Source organism: Astatotilapia calliptera, chromosome 3 (genome assembly GCF_900246225.1).
Source record: "Astatotilapia calliptera chromosome 3, fAstCal1.2, whole genome shotgun sequence".
NCBI classification, from domain to species: Eukaryota; Metazoa; Chordata; class Actinopteri; order Cichliformes; family Cichlidae; genus Astatotilapia; species Astatotilapia calliptera.
The window spans coordinates 15,700,010-15,719,758 of record NC_039304.1 but is presented as its reverse complement, the minus strand read 5'-3'; the positions used below and the strand labels follow the sequence as shown (position 1 = coordinate 15,719,758).

At 40.2% G+C, this 19,749-nt stretch overlaps 2 protein-coding genes across 2 annotated transcripts; both read right to left on the bottom strand.

The window, feature by feature from the left end:
- Positions 1–129: 129 nt before the first annotated feature.
- Positions 130–3,773, bottom strand: LOC113018690 (glutamic acid-rich protein-like). The gene is made up of 3 exons (XM_026161993.1): positions 3,313–3,773; positions 2,831–2,991; positions 130–1,325 (listed from the first exon to the last, which is right to left on the bottom strand). Exon 3 carries the CDS (start codon positions 1,321–1,323, stop codon positions 700–702), a length of 624 nt encoding a protein of 207 aa, XP_026017778.1. The 5' UTR covers positions 1,324–1,325; positions 2,831–2,991; positions 3,313–3,773; the 3' UTR covers positions 130–699.
- Positions 3,774–6,467: 2,694 nt separating this feature from the next.
- On the bottom strand, positions 6,468–17,328 carry coro1b (coronin, actin binding protein, 1B). Its single transcript, XM_026161990.1, has 12 exons — positions 17,123–17,328; positions 16,843–16,993; positions 14,828–15,033; positions 14,510–14,632; positions 12,709–12,838; positions 9,362–9,543; positions 9,132–9,251; positions 8,892–8,996; positions 8,642–8,787; positions 8,447–8,504; positions 8,024–8,362; positions 6,468–7,931 (listed from the first exon to the last, which is right to left on the bottom strand). The coding sequence occupies exons 3-12, from the start codon at positions 15,029–15,031 to the stop codon at positions 7,809–7,811; spliced, it is 1,530 nt and encodes a 509-aa protein (XP_026017775.1). The 5' UTR covers positions 15,032–15,033; positions 16,843–16,993; positions 17,123–17,328; the 3' UTR covers positions 6,468–7,808.
- Between the last annotated feature and the right edge of the window lie 2,421 nt (positions 17,329–19,749).

Here is a 19,749-nt window from a genome sequence, read left to right as displayed (position 1 = left end):
TCTCTAAAACCCTAAAAACGTAAAACACGGAAGAATTTTAGCTTCGTCATGCTATGATCACGTTATGTACACATGCTTCCGCTGATAGCATTACTGCATGTTTTATATATTTTTAAAGTATACAATTCATTCGTATTTTCAGTATGTGGTTTATTAAATTTTCAACCATTTACACACCATATAAAATGTATGTTGACTTAAAGTTTGATCGGTTACATTCACTTGTTTTCAATAAAACAAATAACGCATTATTTTGTTCTCACTATATTTAATTACTACTCTTTTTTTATTTCTACAAACGGCATAAAGAACAACAAAAAACAGAGCAGAAAACACTAAAAAAAGTTTCCAGTTTTCAATTTCTTATGTAGATTAAAATAAACATTTAAAGCAAAAAAGTATAGACAAGTATTGGTTTTTTTTTTTACACTTTACAGTTACAATCTAGAGTACCCCTGTATGTTTATATAACTGCTTTATTCATCAAAAAAATTTGACCAGAGGAAAGCAAGGTCAGTGAGGTCATGAAAGATTAAAGCTCTTTGGGTTTAATGGGTGGGTGCATGTATCTTTTATTTTATTTTATTTTTTTAGACTAATAGAAGGAATTTGCAGTGGGGAGACATTTAGGGGATGAAGCTGATGTTTGTGAAATCCTGATTTGGCAGTTTCCTCAGTCTTATTCATTATTTCTGATTCTCACAACGCCGTCACGTCACCTTTACCCTCACCACCTTCTTCAGACCAGATCGCACTTCCAGAGAACTGCTTTAGATCTATCAGCAATCCCGGCCCTCCACTTGCCTCAGCTTTACTCTGCTCTTCTCCCACTTTCTCCTCCTTTTCTTCACTTTTATCTTCCGTCTCTCCCTCTGGCTCAGACTCATCGTTAAGTTTGGTTTGCTCTCCTGCCTCTGAACTCCCAATACTTGAGTCATCATTTGAAGTATTACTTTCTTTCTCCTTAGCATTACCAGTGTCGTTGTCCTCCTCCTCTTCATCTCCCTCTGTGTCACTCTCCTGACTACCACCACTATCCACCTGTTCTTCTTCATCTTGGACTTCCTGCATTTCCTCCCCTTCCTCTTCTTCATCACTTCCAGGCCACAGCTGGACCCCAAGACGTGCCCCCACAGCTAACGCTGCACTTCTCGCCTGGTCCCTGAGACCTCCTTCCTTGTAGACGATGCGTCGGACTGTATATTCCCCTTCAGCCTCCCTGTTCAGCTTCTTGTACAGTACAAAGAGCACAACAAGGAGGAATAATAGGATGAACAAAAGGCCCAGCACCAATGGAGTGCTGTTTTGTTCAGAATCCCCCATCCCTGAAGGAAGGACAGAGAAGAGGTTCAGAATTAGTATGAACACACATGGGGAATCAGTTCATTTTCATAAATGTTTTGGTGATGTAGGATTTAAGAAAACACATGTTTACATTCTTGCCGAGTTAGATTAGAAAAATGACATTTTACATTATTCTCGTTTCATTTAATTGAAGCCTGAAATCTGATAGAGTAGCGAAATACGAAGGGTGCAGTACAAGGAAATCAGTCACAGGTGGACACAAGGGGCAAAGCTGATGTATAAATTCCTATATGATTTTTTTTCTTCATAAAACCCATTAGGCATTTGAAGATAACTCTCTTTCAAGCAAGCCTTGTCTCTTTGAATGATCTTAATGTGAAATCATATGCATTCAACCAATAACTTGCCAACAGGGTGTGAGGTGTGATATATATTTATCTGGATTTGTATGTGAGCATTAAAATGTGTCTGTGGGTGGAGCTTTCAGTGGAAAGACTGCTCGGTCTAGCAGGAGCAAACCGTGGTCAAGTACTAACTAACCTTGTCCCTTTCATAGTCTAGCTTGATTTGTTAAATGAGAGACCCATTGTAACGGATAGCTGCGCATTAATCACCTCACAGTAAGCAAGTTCTGGGTCTGGGCAAAACTGCTTGTCAGGTTAGCTGGTGGTTTAAAGTTGGATGAACATGTGTCATTGCAATTATTTCATTTTACAAAGGCGCTCCGAAGACATTTTTTAACTCATAAATTTGACTCTCTTATAGTCAAAAAGAGACAAACCTGTGAACTTTATCCACCAGTTGAAATTCTGCAGTGAAATGGCCGAAAATGATGATCAAATTGCATAAATTAGAAATTTTCAAAATTCTAGAGTGACAAACACGCAATTTTTGGCACTTATATCCACTTTTGAAAGTTTGTTTCAGTCGTTTGCTGCATTACAGTTTGCTTTGGTCCCAAGAACACCAGCTAAGAATCATTCTGACACAACAAACTAAATCTGACAGTTGCGTTGTGGTGCAAATTAAAAAAAGAAATAGCAAGCAAGCAAGATTTACAGCTGCTTTAGGCCTTTTTTCAAACACAAAAGCTGTGTGTTTTTTTCTAACACTGCTTAGCAAAGCTAACTGTCTGCATCATCTTCATATTTCTACATATGACAGTAATATGATTTTTTTTTTTTTTATCAAACTCTTGGCAAGAAAGTCATTAACACTGTTTATCACACACACACACAAAACAAGCACTTCTAAAAATAGGTACATTTTTAGCTTTAAGAGCAGCTTTCACTGTTTATTTTAGCAAGGGTGTGCCTTATCACTTAAAACAATGCAGTGTGTGCACTTGAGGGAACACAAAAGCAGAAAGCTGTTTCTCTCTTTGCACTTTTAAACAATGGAAACTGAGAGTCTGCCACAGACTTTGTGTAGGGCTTCTGAACTCATTGTCAGTCCACTTTTAACTCGTTGCAATGACACAAATCTGACTTTGCTACAATTAAATGTAATTAAAAATGTGCATTACCTCCTTAGGAAGAAGTTACAGTTGAATTAAAGAAAAAAAATTCCTGGATGGTTTGGAGTCTCAGTTACAGGCTGAACTTTACAGTCACAAACTCCTGGTGCTTTCAAAGCAGCTGTGAACTTGTCATCAGGAGATCCATTGGTGAATTTTATACTCAGGATCTAAACATGAAATTAAAAAAGAGGTAAATTGACAAAGTTAAGGCATGCACAACACTGCACAAAAACGGCAGTGGTACTACTGAAATGACCTATCATCTGAACAGCAAGTGCACAATATTGCACGATTTATGATGAAGCATCACTAATTGTAGCTTTCTAAATCGAGAGGAAACATTGATGCATTGCTCAGCGTTAACCTGAAACTTTTTCTCCATATACAAATGTGTTCTTTGCACATTAAAATTTAGAAAGTTTTTTTTTAAATCAATCTTTACCAAAACATAACACAGGCTCACAGGTTATAGTTATATACATACTCACACTGGAGATGTTACAGGAAGTCTGCCCTTGTTAAACTCTAAATTGTGTTCACTAGGATGACAGGAAGCTTTGCAGACCGCTCAGAGCGTTTGCTGGTTTCCTGTCAAAATGATAACTGAACAGCATCAGTCAGCCCGCCATGGGTGGAAACTTTTTCACTCGGAGTTCATCAGACCGAGAGCCGACATCAACTATTGCAAAATTAATCAAGAACTAAAGCAGGTCCACTTACAAAGAGCAATTAAAGCCAAAATGGATCAGAATAACTGATCTAAGTTGCAAATTATTGCCTGAGGTGCTGTAATTGTACCTCAAATGTAGCTTAGCATAGATTAAATAAATGCTTCAAGTACTTCAAAATCCAAAGTATTAAAAATCACAACAGGGGAAAAGCAGACAAAGCAGTTTCAGTGTAAAAGATGTGCGCAGCAAAAATGAGCTTAAGAGAAAAACAGGAAAGACATTTTTTTTAAAAAACCCGAAAAACTTACCAAAGTTGTGAGTGAGAGATACTGTTTGTGTTGCTGGAGAGCGAAGAATGGCAAAGAGGCTGACTTGTGTCATTTAGGGTGTGTTAGAACGAGTGCGTAGAAAAAGAAGAAGAAGAAAAAAAGTGAGAGAGAGAGACAGCAGGGGGGTGATGCATGACATGTGATGCAGAAAGTGCTCGCTGAAGCCCTCCGAGGAGGTGGTGAGAGCAGAGATTAAAGAGAGACTTTGACGGGGTGTGGTGATGAGCACAGATAAGGAAACACACAATTATTTATGGAAAGAGGAAGGTGCAAATTTGAATTTGTTCCTTGCGAGGTTGACAAGTCACTTGGAAACTGCAGGTGTGAAGTCTGTGAAGTACACGTGCAGAACATGCATGTCTCATTACTTGTTGCACAGGTCTGTGAATGAACTTATATATATAGTTTTCATTTTTTTTTCAGTTGGAAGTTTGTTAATTTGGTTTGGTTTTGCTTTATTGGACATATAAACCAACAAAACAAGTCTGGTGGTGTACATGAACCCGAAGGCAGCCTAAGAGCTAAACCCTGATCTATATTTCTTTTTAATCAACCCCCAAACGAAGGACTTAATTACATATTACAACAGTGATATCTGAACCTATCAAAAGAGTGCATCATGTTCAAAAAGCTGTGCTGAATATGAAACCACTTTGCCACATCCTGTTTTTGCTCCACCGGCCTGCCTTCCACAGCCCCTACACCCAACAAAGACAGCTAAACCAAATCTGTACAGTAATACTGCACTGTACTACACTCTAAAGCCAGCCTACATCTGTTTCCTATTTCACTTTTCTATTATCTTTCTATCTTATTATGCACCTGATATTTTTTGGCCGTTAACCCTGAAAATCCATATCTATACAACTCTAATCATAACTCTGTTGTTTTGGGTTTTTTGAGGGGGAGGTTAAGCACTCTTGTGTTGTTTACATAATTCAGTGATCTACTGTTCTAACCTTGGGTTATTAACACTTTGAGCTGTTGTGTTTCAGAATGGTACTAAAGCTCCACATTGTTACTTTTACGCTGACTTGAGAGGAGGAACTGGGTGGCCTCTTTTTAGGCTTTTGCATGGTTGATTGGGTTTGATTTTCATTCTAAAAAGATCACAGGTTGTTCTGTTATTCTTTTTATTGTTGTTATAAGCCTTTCTAACAAGCCTCCAGCTGCTTTCTAGTACAAATCAGATAAAATGGCCTTTGCTGGGTGTGAGGAATTTTAATTGATCTGACGAGCAGTCAAGTACAACACGTTAAACTGTTTTGTTTGTGTTTTGTGCATCTGCTTAAATGCACAAAGCAGCAGGCGATGGCACGGTTACCAAACCCAAATACCATAGTCTCTTGGCCATTTATTAGGTACACGTCGCTAATACTGGATTGGATCCCCTTTTTGCATTGCGAACTGCTTTAATTCTTCATGGCACATATTCATCAAGGTGCTGGAAACATTCCTCACAGATTTTGGTCCTTGATGTTCATCTTGTGTCAGGGGTGGATCTAGAGAAACCTTCTTAGGATGGCATGAAAATCAAATGGGGTGGCAAAAACACACACACACACACACACACACACACACACACACACACACACGCACGCAGGTGTTACATATGGTTGAAATGATTCAAATGGATGAAGTATACACACCATGGGGTGGCTCATTCACAAACACAAGTCTAACTTAAGTTTCACACATAAAATCTGAAATGACTATGGTGTTGATTTAAAATGTGCTTTGGCACATCACTTGCTACTGACAACAAGAAAAAAAAGCCGGTCTGTGCTATGGGTTGAACCATTTGTTAACAGTGGGTGGGAGGGGGGTAACACTATGCAATATATTCAGTTTTAGAATGTGTATTTCAGGGTTAACTGTAGCTAGGCTCAAAGTGTTAATGCTGTCTTATTTTAATAAACAACACTGTCATATGCAAAACTAGGGTGGCAAGGGATCAGTTTAGGGTGGAACATGCCACCTTGAAACCTTTGAGAACACATCTCAAAGGTGTTCTGTTGAATTGAGATTTAAAGACTGTGGAAGCCATCTGAGTACACTGAACTCACTGTCATGTTCAAGAAACCAGTCTGAGGTCATTTGAGCTTTGTGAAATAGTGCGTTATCCCACTAGGGATAGTGTACTAGGCAGAAGATGGGTGCACTGTAACAATGCCTGGTTGGTGCTAAGGAACCCAAAGTGTGGTAAGAAAATATCCCACACAGAACTGTTGAAACAAGGGAGCTGTCACGCTGTTTATGCTAAAAGACTAGCATCTGAATGCTGCAGTAGAAATCGAGACTCATAATATCCGGCAACATTTTTCCAGTCTTCTGTCCAACTTTGGTCTGTGTAAGCTGTAAGCCTCAGTTTCCTGTTCTTAGCTGACAGGAAGTGTCACTCAGTGTGGTCTTCTGCTACTATAACCCCCATGTGTTGTGCATTCAGAGACGCTCTCCTGCACACTTTGGTTGCAATGAATAGTAATTTGAGCTACTGTCTGGCCATTCTCCTCTGACATTTTCACCCACAGAACTGCTGCTCACTCAGTATTTTCTCATTTTCAGACCACTCTCTGTTGGTAGAATGTGATCACACATACACACCGTGATCTGACTACTTCATATGAAAAAGGCCAATTCACATAAAGTAAGAATTAATGTTTATTGAACTTTCACAATGTAGTCTGATTAAAACTGCTACTTTTTTTTTTCTTTTTTTTTTACAGTCAATGTTACATCAGTGCATAAAGAAATATATAAAGTAATAAAGGGGTAGTCTTTATGTGGAATGTACCAATGTTATTCTACATTTGTAAGAAGAACAGATTAATAACAGATCAATGCCTCTAAATGTAAATGTCAAATGTAATAGCAAAAAACACAAAACTACACGAATCTAAAAGTGCTTTTTCATCAACACAAATACAAGCGCAAAAACGTAGAAAAGCCTCTACACTTGAACCTTTTTCTTGCTGCTACCAAATCTGGTCTGCAATCCGGAGTAGATTTGGAACAGTTTAGTCAGACTTAGCTGCACGGTCACTGTAGTGTAAGGTTGAATATTTAAAAGAAGAAAAAAAAGGTTCCCGTCCCATGCCCAGTCTGCAGGTCTTTCATATCATTGGAAGCAACAACTACAAAATGTGACATTTGCTGCTCAGATCCTGATTGGTTCTCGAGTGGTCGTGTGACACTGCGGCATTTCCGCGTGCTTAAAAAAGAAAAGAAAAAAAGAAATTCTGTGTTGTGTTTATGACAGGTTACAGTGTAACATAGTGTTATCTTTACGCTGTTCTCGTCTGACAACATGAGGTACAAAATCACAAGTGTCACCTTCTCACTGATTGCAAACACTACACACAGCTACGAATACACATAAATATTCAGCTACGCTCTCATCGGCCATCATTCACACAGCTCTCGCTGCCGAGGACAGTTAACTTTACACGTGGTGTTCTATTATGGAGTAGTAAAACAAAGCACGAGTCACGCAGTGAGATAACAACCGGGGGTTTGATATGAAATCACAGTTTAGCAGCTTAATCTACCTGATTAAATAGCCCTAATGGTTACATTTGTTAGTGCGTCAGAGAGAAAAACGTACAGGAGGTACTTAATAGCTTTGCTATAGACTGTCAGCCTTCGTTAGCTCCAATATAATCCTTTTCAACACAACTTTGTGCGTCAAATTGAGGCAACTGTGCCGATGCAACTCCTTTAGGGTGCTTCGAAATTAAAGATCAAAACTGCATTATATGCACCGTCACACAGCGGCAACGATATCCTTTACCCAGTTGTCACCCACATATTGTGGTCTTGGAAACAATAGCTGTAAGCTCCTATTTATTCACAATTAGTTGCTGCTCTACACTACATTCTTCAGCCCACACTGCTTAAGGTACTGTTGACTCTAGTAAGGCTATGGTCTATGGATTTAAGGGGAAAAAAAAAAAGCCATCTGAATGTAGTGAATCTTCCGCTTGCTCATACATCCCCATCTTCAATCCGTGCTAGCTGTCTCTCCAGCAACTCAATTCTCTGATTCTGAGCAAGCACGACGGCCCGCAGAGCTTTCATTTCTGCTAACAGCTCGCTCAACACGTCATCCTGAAAGAAGAGAGAGAGAGAGAGAGAGAAAAAGCAAGTCAAAAATAGCTTCAAAAAATCTTAAATCAGCATCTCACTTGCTGCTGACCGACCTCTCTCTTTGGCCTATCGCCGTTTCCATCCGTCTCCCTCGTGGCCGCTGTCGGCTGTGGCGTCTCTTCTTCTGTCTCCTTGGCGGCAGAGGTAGGTGTGGACGTGGGAGCTGCTACGTTCCCTGCGGAAGGTGGGACGGCCCCGGTCCCAGAGTCCTGAGAGACGAGCTTGGGCTTGCTTCTGAGAGTGTCTCTGTATTTGGATGGAGGAGCTGTGTAGCCACCACTCAGGGAGACCAGCAGCGGTGGCGCGTCCTGCCCCGCGATCCACTCGTCAGCCAGGAGGGCTGGCTCCAGGCCGGCTGTGTCTGGGTAAAGGTCTCCCTGGAACAGATCTGACTGGAGAGGAAATATGGAAACTTCATTAGCTATTAAAAAAAAGCAGTTTATAAAGTCCACTTTTAAAGTATGTGTGTGCCTTACCTTTCTTGGTACAGTCATAGAAATGGGTTCCACCTTCCTCTCATGAAGCTTATAAAACCTGCCGAAAAAGCAAGGACAAAGTCCCGTCTGACGTTATTCTGCATTATTCTTTCCCACTTTTAGGAGACTGGTCAGTTCCTGAAGTAGCTGTGTATTGTAGTTTTTACTAGTTACGGGTACGCATACTGTTCTTACCTGGCAATTTCACACTTATTGACATCCACACCTCTTTTACTCTGAAAGCCTGCACCCCTCTGAGGCTCTTTGCTGCTGTATAAGCTGAGGAAGTGAACGTACGGTGATTCATCAGTCACTTCAAAGTATCGGATGGTGCAGTCCCCCTGAAAGCCATGAGATTAACAACAAAAAAACAAAACAATCACGATGATTGACGCTGCATAGAACAAGCTAAATTTCTATTTGCCACATGATGCCAAGGCTTCACCTTCCCACACAGGTAGACCATGTTTGTGTCGGGGTCATAAAAGGGCAGCAGAACTCCATTACTCGTATCCATTTCCTGTATTACCATTGGCTCTGAGAGGTCTTTCTGTAAGATAAAAGCATTTTCACATCACTAGAATGCCTACTTTAACAATCACACATGTTTTTTGTGTCTCAAACCTTTTCCATGTGTAAAATTCAGTTCACCTGCATTATACCACATGTCTAACAAGAAACTTACAGTATCCCACAAAGCCAGCTGCCTCTCGCTCATACGGCTGAAGCCTGTCGTCAGGATTTTTCCATCAGAGAGGAACACGGCTCTCATGGGCCTGGTACCATCATGGACTTTCTCTCTGACCTAGGAAAGCAGTCACAAGCTGATCACTGACGCGTTATACCAGAAATGAGAGCCGAGCCGTGCTCCACGCTTTGCTCACATCTTCACGGACAGCATGAATGTGAAATCACCTTGAGGACGGCGCCTCTTCGCGGATCGATGACTCGGAGGGCTTTGTCCTTGCAGACGGTACATATCGCACTGCCGTCCTTGTTCCAGCTGACATTGTAGATCAAGTCTGGGTGGGCGTCATCAAGCTGGTACACTAGCTCCCCCGTGCCCACGTTCCACACGCAGATCACATTATCACAGCCTACAGAGAGGGAAAGACAACATCCAAGGAAGAGGGTGTGAAGCCTGAAATTGTACAGGGCAAGGATGTGAGGATAAACAGATGCAGATGTTGCCGATGTTCCTATAAATTCATTTGCTTTTCTTGTTCGTCTTGAGAAAGTGACAGGTTATCGGTGCAGGTGTATTATGAATGCATTATGACTAGGGATGGGTACCGGTATCTGGTGCCATCATCTGACATAAACGGTAGTAACCAGACCGAAAAGCAGCGCACATTTCGGTGCTTTATTTCCTGAGCTGTGATACACTTCTAGCCAATCATTTTACGTTTCCGAGAATAGTAGGCGGGCCCAGGTACGTACGTTCTTTTAGAGCAGAGCTACAGATTAAAAATGTCCAAGGCGAAGCGGTCAAAAGTCTGGCTGTACTTCACAGCAAAAGATGCAAACTCAGCAGCCTGCAACAAGTGCTTCAAGCTGATACTGTGATACTGTCAAAGGAGGTAACACCTCAAATCTGATGAAACACCTGGTGACGCATAGCGGTTTTTTTAAAAGCCGAGAAATGCGCCGTATTTGATAGCTTGCTGCGAGACCTCACACCGAGCACATCTACTGCGGGTTTGGTGCCTGTTATCGGACCCGGAGCAACATCCCCCAAAAACCCGAAGAGGAGAGTCCTGGCCCCTAGCCCTGCCAGTGTAGCAGAAATGATGACGGATGATGATGGCAGCAGCAGCCGTTCTTCTCTGCGTGAGTAACTTAACGTTGTTTGTGTGTAATTTACGTTGAGTAGGCTAACCACGTTATTACATTAATGCATGTAAGGTGAACTAGCAAACACCGTCGTAGTTACATGCAGCTGTCTTCTTGTTTGATGGCAGATATTCCCTTCACCCTGGCCAAAAAGGCTAAAATGACCAAAGAAAAAGAGGGAAACAGCTAAACATGAGAGGTTTTTGGACAAAGTTTGTGTTTTTTCCATTGTTTAAGCACTGCTTCCAGCCAAGAGTGATACCATATATGCCCCATAGCTGCAGAAAAGGCTAACATTGTTATCTTTTTACAAAAAAAACAGCTGAACATGAGAGGTTTTTGGACCAATTTTGTGTTCTCCATTCTTTAAGCACCGGTTCGAGCACCGTTTAAGCACCGGCACCGTTTCAAAAGTACCAGTTTGGCACCGGTATCGGATAAAACCTAAACGATACCCATCTCTAATTATGACACCATATATCAATATATAATAACAACAGGTTAGGGCGATGCTAAATTGAACAACAGTGTGAATGGATGTCTGTCTCTGTGTTAGCCCTGTGACAGATACTACCTACACACACTACCTCAGTATGTCATTAACTTTATCAAAGTAAATATTGGTAAAGTGAACTCGCGGTGAGACAAGCAAAGAAGCAAAGTATTAACTGATCTGACACATTAAAACTGAATAATAATGACAATACACACACAATAGCACAATACAGTGAACAAATCCCTTTTGCATCTTTAAAGGAATTCCCTGATAGTTTAAAGTTGCTTAATCGAAACACCATCTGTGTCGTTTTCAGCGTATTGTATCACGGCTCGCTCTGTGATTCCAAACTGGGCTTTTCTGCCTTCTCCCTGATATGTTCTGCATCAAGTCTCAACTTCTAATTACATGTGTCGTACATGGAGTGTGTCCTATAAATGGTTGAATCCGTCTTGCTGGTGTAGTTACTTTTCTCCATCAGTGGCAATGTCACAAACAATCACATCATTTCCTGCCTAATTTTGAACAAGTCATTGTTGTTGATCTTTCACATAAAAGATTCATTTATTTGTGTTGTTAGTTTAAAGAAGATGTAGCTAGAGTGGAAAGACGAGTCGATTCCTTGCACTTCAGGCCAATATTTTAATTGAAATGGAGTGAGAGCAGTGGAGCTGTTTGCTGGGAGTCGATCTGTGACATGATGTCAGTACCTCAATATTCTTTTTTGATTCATTCCCCTTTACAGTACAATTAATGATAGCCTGGTAGCAAATATTGATGTTCATTTAAACAAGCAGTTGCACTTAAACATGTTTCCCCTATCAATGTTATTCAACTGATTGAGTCCTTGCAGTGGATCCCAAAAGGAATATGACAAAGTGAACAATTAACAGAGCCACTTCACTGACACGATCAAGAATCAAATAATTATGATAACTGTACACAGATAACATAATACACTGTATTTGATGCTATATCACGATACCAGCAGTTAATGTGAGTGATTTGAAAGTGTTATATAATTGAATACAATTCTAATCTCACTCCATTATGGAAATTTAGCACAGTATAACTGTGTTGTTGTGTTGCCTTTCTCCTCGCTAACGCTAACTTATACTGAGGAGCAACAACGCCTGCAGAGCTGCTTAAAAAAGCTGGTGGTAAAATAATGCAGCGTGAACAATATGCACTCTTCTCAGTATGCATTAACATAAGTGGGCAGCTTACATTCTTACACTGCCATGAGGATCCCGCAGGCCAAACATTACTTTATGTGCTTGTGCGTATAGTAGTGCCTCCTTTGCGTAGGCTACATTTCCAATGGAAACCAGCTCTGGCAGCTTTTCAGCAAAGTGTAATTATTTTTCAGGTTAATCACATGCTGTGAGTTGCCTAGGAGGGAAATCCTACTCCATACTTGTATTATGCAGCAGTATTTGAACTGGCTGTCACTGAACACCAACATAGTAAGACAGGAGCTGCTCCTCAACTCTCACTGTTTACAAATGGACGGGTGTATGTCACTTTTATCTGGATAATGAGGAATGTTTAGCACGGGGAAGCTACGCCTCGAGTTTCACTGTCACCATATTTGGAGTTTGTTAAAAGGTAAAATGATCCCTGGATGTTTATTACAAGGCAAAGGTTACCTTAATTCACCATATAAAACTCAAGTACAATACATTTCCAGTGTGCAAACACAAGCCCTTTGTTTTAGTTCACTTTTTTATGGAAATATATGTAAAGCAACATACAAACTACACCAGCCTGCTTCCACAGTGGCGCAGTTTAATGTTTAGACCATGTTCTCTACACAACACACTTAAAAAACACACCAGTCATAGCCAGTTATCACTGTTATTTTCCACAGATGTGAACCATGTTTGGTTATAGGAGAACAATGGGAGCACTACAATGCTACAGATGGTCCTACCTGCAGTTAGGAGGATATTGAAGGCAGTTGGGTGCCAAGCCAGGAGTCCCACTCGTTTACTGTGTCCCTCAAGGGTCACAGTGGCATCAGTCATTGGACTTGTGAGCCCACCATCTGGGATCTGCCACACCTTCAACATAAAGCAGACATATATATGTGTGTCGTATAATTTTTACAGTTTTCCTGACATATTATTAACTTTACTGCTATCAGAGCCTTCATTCCCCTCACCATCTCCCTCCTAAACAGTTGAACTGTCACACTGCTAGACAGCAACAGCAATTTATGCACACTCTGTGGTATCATTTCTGCAATCCTGCATTTTCTGTATATAAGATTTAGATTGGTTATTTTATTGCCAGTTTATACATATATGTATGTGTATATATAGACAGACAGACAGACAGACAGATAGATAGATAGATAGATAGATAGATAGATAGATTAGTGCTGTCAGCGTTAATCTCGTTAAAATGACTGTAACGTCACAACCGCAATAACGAGGCAAATCTCTGTTAGCGAGTGCATTGGGCTGCATGGCGCTAACACGTTAACAATCTAGCCGTGCTAACGTGTTGACGCCATGCAGCCCCACGCACACGGCAATCCGCGCTAACTCGCTAATGTCATTTTAACAAGAATAACGCAGACAGCACTTGGAGTACATCATCATTTCTTCATCCAAATTTACTCAATACCACATTTATTTTTACCTGTTAAATATAAAGCTACAGCCAAGACATGATTGGCTTTGTTTAATAGTAAGGCTGTTAGAAGGAAAAAAAACAGCCAGCTAAGCTAGTCCTGCACAATACACCTTTTAAAAGATTAAAAAAGCGCTGACATTTTAGGAAGTGACCTTTGAAGTAGCTCCATAGCTTAATTTGCTACGTTTGGTCAGAGCTAGCCTAGCTACTACCCAATTATCGATATCAACTAAATATGCATTTAGGTTCTCTTTCAACATTTCAGATTTTTATTAGTTAATATATATTTGTATTTTTTTAAAACAGTATCTATATCCCAGTATAGCTTTTTAGTAGTATCAAAAGTGATTTACTTTCTGTTAAAAAATGGTAAGGTGTGCCTGAAGAAAAGACTATGGGTGCTCGTCAATCATTTATCTGGAATCAGTGACATTCTTTTAACCCCCCTCCTCGCCCAGCCGTGTCTAACAGCTGAGGAATGCCAACTTGTTTCACAGAGACCTCGCCGTAAGTTTACACAGCTGTGATCAGAGAAACAATATTACCTACACCTAAAAAATGCTGCAAACCAAGCACGCACCCCTGGCAGTCGTCTCCTTCAGCTGAACAATCACTGTTTAAAAAAAAAAAAAGCTCTGGAATTTCTTGGATGACTTGACAAAGCACCTAAAGTGTTGATCCAGGCTCCAACCTAACCTCAGAAATGACACGACCTCTGTCCCCACACCACACACTACAGGAAACCCTCATATGTTTTGTATTCACACCAGCACTGGCATTATGGACGGACCCAGGGCACCAAAGACCTCTCAACTGAATTCTACTGACATAATTTTACAATTATAAGTAAAATTAAGTCATACAATATGATAAAGAAAGTGTTAAATACACAATGTTAATTATTATAGTAGTTTGAAGCACACTCAAGGTCTGCACCCTGAAGTCTGATGTGTTTTCATTAGCAGCAGAAGAAGGACCAACACAGCTTTAGTGGGTTAAGGTTGTGGCGGGTTTGATGCCTACGGACGTCAGATTACAGATAACTTGACCACAAACCACCAGCACAGAACTTCTACAAGGTTTGAAAATTTTACCTTCACCGTGCAATCTTCTGAGGCACTTGCAATGACATTGTCATCATGAGGACTCCACTGGATGTCCAACACTGGTGCTGCATGACCACAGACTGTGGGACAGGACTGGTCGATTCTTCCACTCTGTAGAGAAAAACAGAGTGTTTCAACCATTAATGCATTATCCAGTCCTGCTAATGGTCTCGTAAGTGTAGAAAGTACTTTAGTCAGGCATGCAGCAGGCTGTTAAAAAGTTGGTGACATAATGCTTTTAGTAGGAGAGTGGAAGAAACATCGATCTACTGTTTATCTGATACTCTGTAATGTAGGAGACTGAACCTTGCTGACTGGAACCACGAGGAAGGCCCCTCCTCCACCCGCTTCAATGATAACAGCAATGAATTTGGGGTTGACTGCACAGAGTGGACTGTCCCACGTCACCCGGGACACTCTGACATCATCGATGCAGTGCTCGGCTTTCCACGCCTGGGCGAAAACATGGCGGAATTTGCTCTGCCTGACCACACCTCGCCGGAAAGACATACCTGAGGAGATTAAGATTACACAGAGGAACAGTTACAATTCAGCAACCTTAAATGGACAGATGCTGCTGAATGACAGTAAATTATTAACTCATCAGCTGAAAAGTAAAAAGCTTCTGTCAGCAAACAGTAATCAAATAAGCAGGATAATTATTAACCAAACAGCCAATAAGCTTGAAAAATAAATTCTGGTTTAATCATTTGGACTGTGAAAAAAAAAGATATTTTCCCCAGTAAAATATGGCTAAAATGAAATATTGTAACCTTTTAAAATGGACTATATCTTATTTAAAATGCATGTTAACTAAAACAAGCAACAATACATGTCTTCTTTATCTACTCAGATCTCCATTTTTCAGTATATTTCATGACGGAAAATAGACCTTGACTGTTACAGGATTTTTAAGAACGATACACATACCGATAATATTATTGGTCCTTGATAAGTTCACGATAGTTTAAAAATATTCTTTTGTATATAGTCAGTAAGTACTTTACCGTTTTTGTGTTTTCACTTCTAGTTAAGCTGTAGAGTGCCCACTGGTGGACAAAATAGGCAACATCAGCACTCATAGCACAGTTGAAGGGTGTTTCTCTCATCTCTTCTTTACTTTTTAAATTTTCATTTATGGCCTGATATAAATGTTGATACTGATATATCAGCAAATATCTGATATCAGCTCTCAGCAATATATAATTAAGCTCCAGTGAAAATAATAAGAATTTGCCATATTTAGGACAATTAAATGGACAATTATAACACCCCACTGTATACCTCCGAAAATATAATGCTGTTATATGCATATTTAATTGTCTGCATATATCATATATATTTTATTCTGTATATATGGTATTTATTTACTGTCATCTGCTTGGCTCTCTTTTTGCACAAATGTGGGACAAGTACTACAACTAATGAATGTGCAATGACAATAAAGTGTTAAAACTTAAAAATAAAGATCCTGTTCTTTTAAGTTGAGTGTCACATAACAAAACAGATTCTTTTTGTTTTTATGAGTTACCAAGAAACACTTAGTTACACTTTCCCACTTGGGATGGGGAAAATATTTGGAATTGCATAGAAATAAAAACTGGCTGAGTATGCATGCTTTATTAAAACTGTAGTCTTAGTCTTTTGAATCCCCAAACTCTGCACTAATGCTGCTAATGTTGCTGTACAGCTGGTTTAGTAAATCCTCACCATCTTCATATGGTCAGTGAAAAAAACAAGCAAACAAAAAGAAGGGGCAGCCAGGACAGTGGACAAATTCTTTCATACTGGGAGCCTGCCCTGAAAAGTACAGTCAGGCTTCAGTGGACAAAAGGGCATGATCTGCCTGAAACCAAAACATGCCGTGCAGGGAGGAGAAGGGGGTTGGGCAGTCATAGCTGCTGTGAGAGGAGGCAGTAACTCTATATGCCATATACCAATGGTCAAAGCAAACGGCATATCAGCAGGTATGAAGCCTACAGAGGGCTCCAGCGTGAGGATAAAACCGCCCCAAATCCAGTTCGCTGGTTTCCACTACGTCCAGTCTGCGTTTAAACCTGTGTTATTAAACAGCGCGATCTTACTGCACGATAATGTTCATTTCTATATATACCCATTTAGTAAATATGCTGCATCCTTGCACCATTTCTCTATGTGTTCCCATTGTCTGCTCACAATAGGAGGTGAGGAGACAGCAGTTGTTTTTTTCTTCTTTTTTTGCAAAGAAACAAATGCAGACATGAGCAACAAAGGACCCGTTTTAGATAGTCCCACAATGACACATCTCGCGTTATTATTTTCCAGTCCAAAAGCGCACATACCTGCGGTTTTTGAGAGACCTCTCTTAATTGGAAGAAGGATCACCAAAGACTCGGGCGTGACAAGAAGAGGCCAATAAAATAATCCGCCGCCAACAGCAGTAACTTAATCCTCTCCTGTGTCCAGACAAGCGTTCACGTAGATTGCGCAGACCTATAACAAAAACGTGCTCATTAGAGGGGGGCAAATCCGATTTATTTATTTATTTATTAACCCAATTCTCAGCTGTCTTCTCGTTAGTTTGCTAGGAATTGCGCCTGTCTGCTGTGGCAGAGGTCTAACCTGACAGAGCATGTCCCGCGCTCATAAAGCCACGCTAAAAAGAGCCCGGCTGCCGGTGATGGTGGAGGGAGAGATGCGGACACCGCTTGTCCCCGTCTCCCTTTACAAACGACTGTTTTGAAGCGACGACTCGAGCAGAATCCCAGACACTTCCGCTCAAGGCAGGATGTGTCAAAGACACGCAGGAGTAAAGAGAGATATCCTCCGTCTACGTCTACATTCCCGTCGGCCAGACCGGATGTGTACTACATAGACCTAAAAACGGAAAACAGACCGCTATTACGGGTACGCTGTTAGCTCAAACTATCAGCAAACCTCAATTGAAGCCATTAGCATTTAAGCACTTAACTTTTAATTAGGGCTTTAAATGTGGAGTAATATATCAATTTTGGGGTTTCAAAACCTAATCGACTGTTTCTCGGAGGATTTATGCGTGTTCCCAAACTGATATCTGAACTCAAATTTAGATGAAGATGATTTGAAATGATAATGATGACAATTAACAATTTTAAAACCTTTTGCTGACATCCGGTCTTTTAAAAAATCGTTATACGCAGAGGGTTTTTTTTAAATAGTCTTTGTGCTCACTACTCAGAGCTGTGTCTCGTGTTGTGGTAGCACCTTATAATACAGTGCAATTGTAATACAATATGGCGTAATTTCCAAATCTTTGTCATTATTCTAAATTTAAAGTGTAAGGGCTAATGTACAGAAAAATGAGAGAGTAAGAACTTGAAGTTTTAAAGGAAATGTGCATTTATTTATTCATCCTAACCCCCCCCTTTACATTGCAATTGCCCATTATACACATATATACTGTACATACTGGAATACACTTATTGTATTCCGCTTATTCTTGGCTTATTAATATTATTTTATTTGTATTTTTAGCTGAACATTATTCAGAAAGATATATTTAAAAGATTATTGGAGTATAATTAAAGTATAATGTCTTAAGTCAATTAAAACAAATGTAAGGAGCACTAAGGTGTTGAATAAAATGTCAAAGAAATAAATTCATGATTTATTTGTTCCATCAATTAAATATACATTTTCCCACTCATTCCCAGACAGGACTTATAACACATTCTACTAACATCCAAGCTGCACATGAGACCTATCACACCAAAGGTGTGAGCAAATAGCGCTACACTGCAAACCCAATCTAGAGATACTGCAATCAATTTACCTATGGGCATGCACTGCAAACAATTTGGACCTCTGCACAGCTGGGAAGCAGCGCTATGACCTGCAACCTGGGTTTATAAAGGAAGTGGCACAAACAAATAAACGGAAAAAAAGAAAAAGAGAGAGGTTAGTTCGTCCTTACAAGACTCACTCTCAATCATTCATAACAGCCCTTACGGCTGGACGGACTAACCAATACAAAGTTACAAATCAACCAAAAGAACAACAAAAGGACAGCAGAAGCAGCACAACAACAGCTGCAAAACACAAACAAGATTATCGATTATTGACCCGACAATGAGTTGAAAAGGGAACACACTTGAAATTTTATTTATTTATAGTCTATTGTGGCCATTTAAATGGGTTTGAATGCTGTCCAGCAGTCTTCCTTATCGAGCCAAGTTGGCTACACCCACCTCATGTTCTTGGTCCCCATAAGAATCCAAATGGGGCACACTCTCATCTGTGAGACTTGACATCCCTTCCTTTAACACCACAGAATCACCATCTCCCTCTTCTGTAAACATCTGTTCCACTTTATCATTTATCAGAGGAATTCAAATCTCTCTGAACCCTTTGCATTTCTAACCGTCGCTGCACAACATCATATCCAGCAAAAGCAGCAAACTGCCAGGTCAGACTTGTTACACAAACAAACGAACACAAAACTTTCGGCTGTTCTCTTAATTACAAAGGTTTGCCACAACGAATTCCACATATTTATCAGAGTTTTACGCCAGATGCCGTTCCTGTAGACACTCCAAAGGAATTCATGTCCAACCCCGGGGCCCATTAGTTAAAAAAAAAACACGGAATAATTTATATGTTTTAATAAGTATTTTAAAAATGCATTTGAAAATATGGCTTTAATTTGTAAACATTGCACTCTAAAATTGTTGAAATAATAAAATTTTTTTTTTAAAGCCCCCAAACAATCTTAAATAATCAGGCCTCATATCATCTCAAAGACCTCATAGTACCATATCACCCCAGCAGAGCACTTTGCTCTCAGAGTGCTGGTTTACTCGTAATTCCTACACTATTTAAAAGTAGAATGGTAGGTAAAGTGTTCGCTTTCAGGCCCCTCTTCTGTGGAACCAGCTCCTAGTCTGGAGACAGACACCCTCTCTGCTTTCAAGATCAGTCTTGAAATTTCCTTGGTGATAAAGCATATAATTAGGGCTGGATCAGGGGACCCTGAATCCTCCCTTAGTTACACTGCAATAGGTGTAGCCTTCTGGGGCTTCCCATGATGCATTGTTTCTTCTTCATTAACCCTTTTTCACTCATTATGTGTTTATAAACCAATTTCTCAATTTAATCGTTAGTTATTATTCATCTCTGGCTTCACAGCGTGTCCTTGTCCATTCTCCCTCCTTTCACCCCCAACCAGTCAGGCAAAGAGCTGCACCTATCTCAGCCTGGTTCTTCCAGAGGTG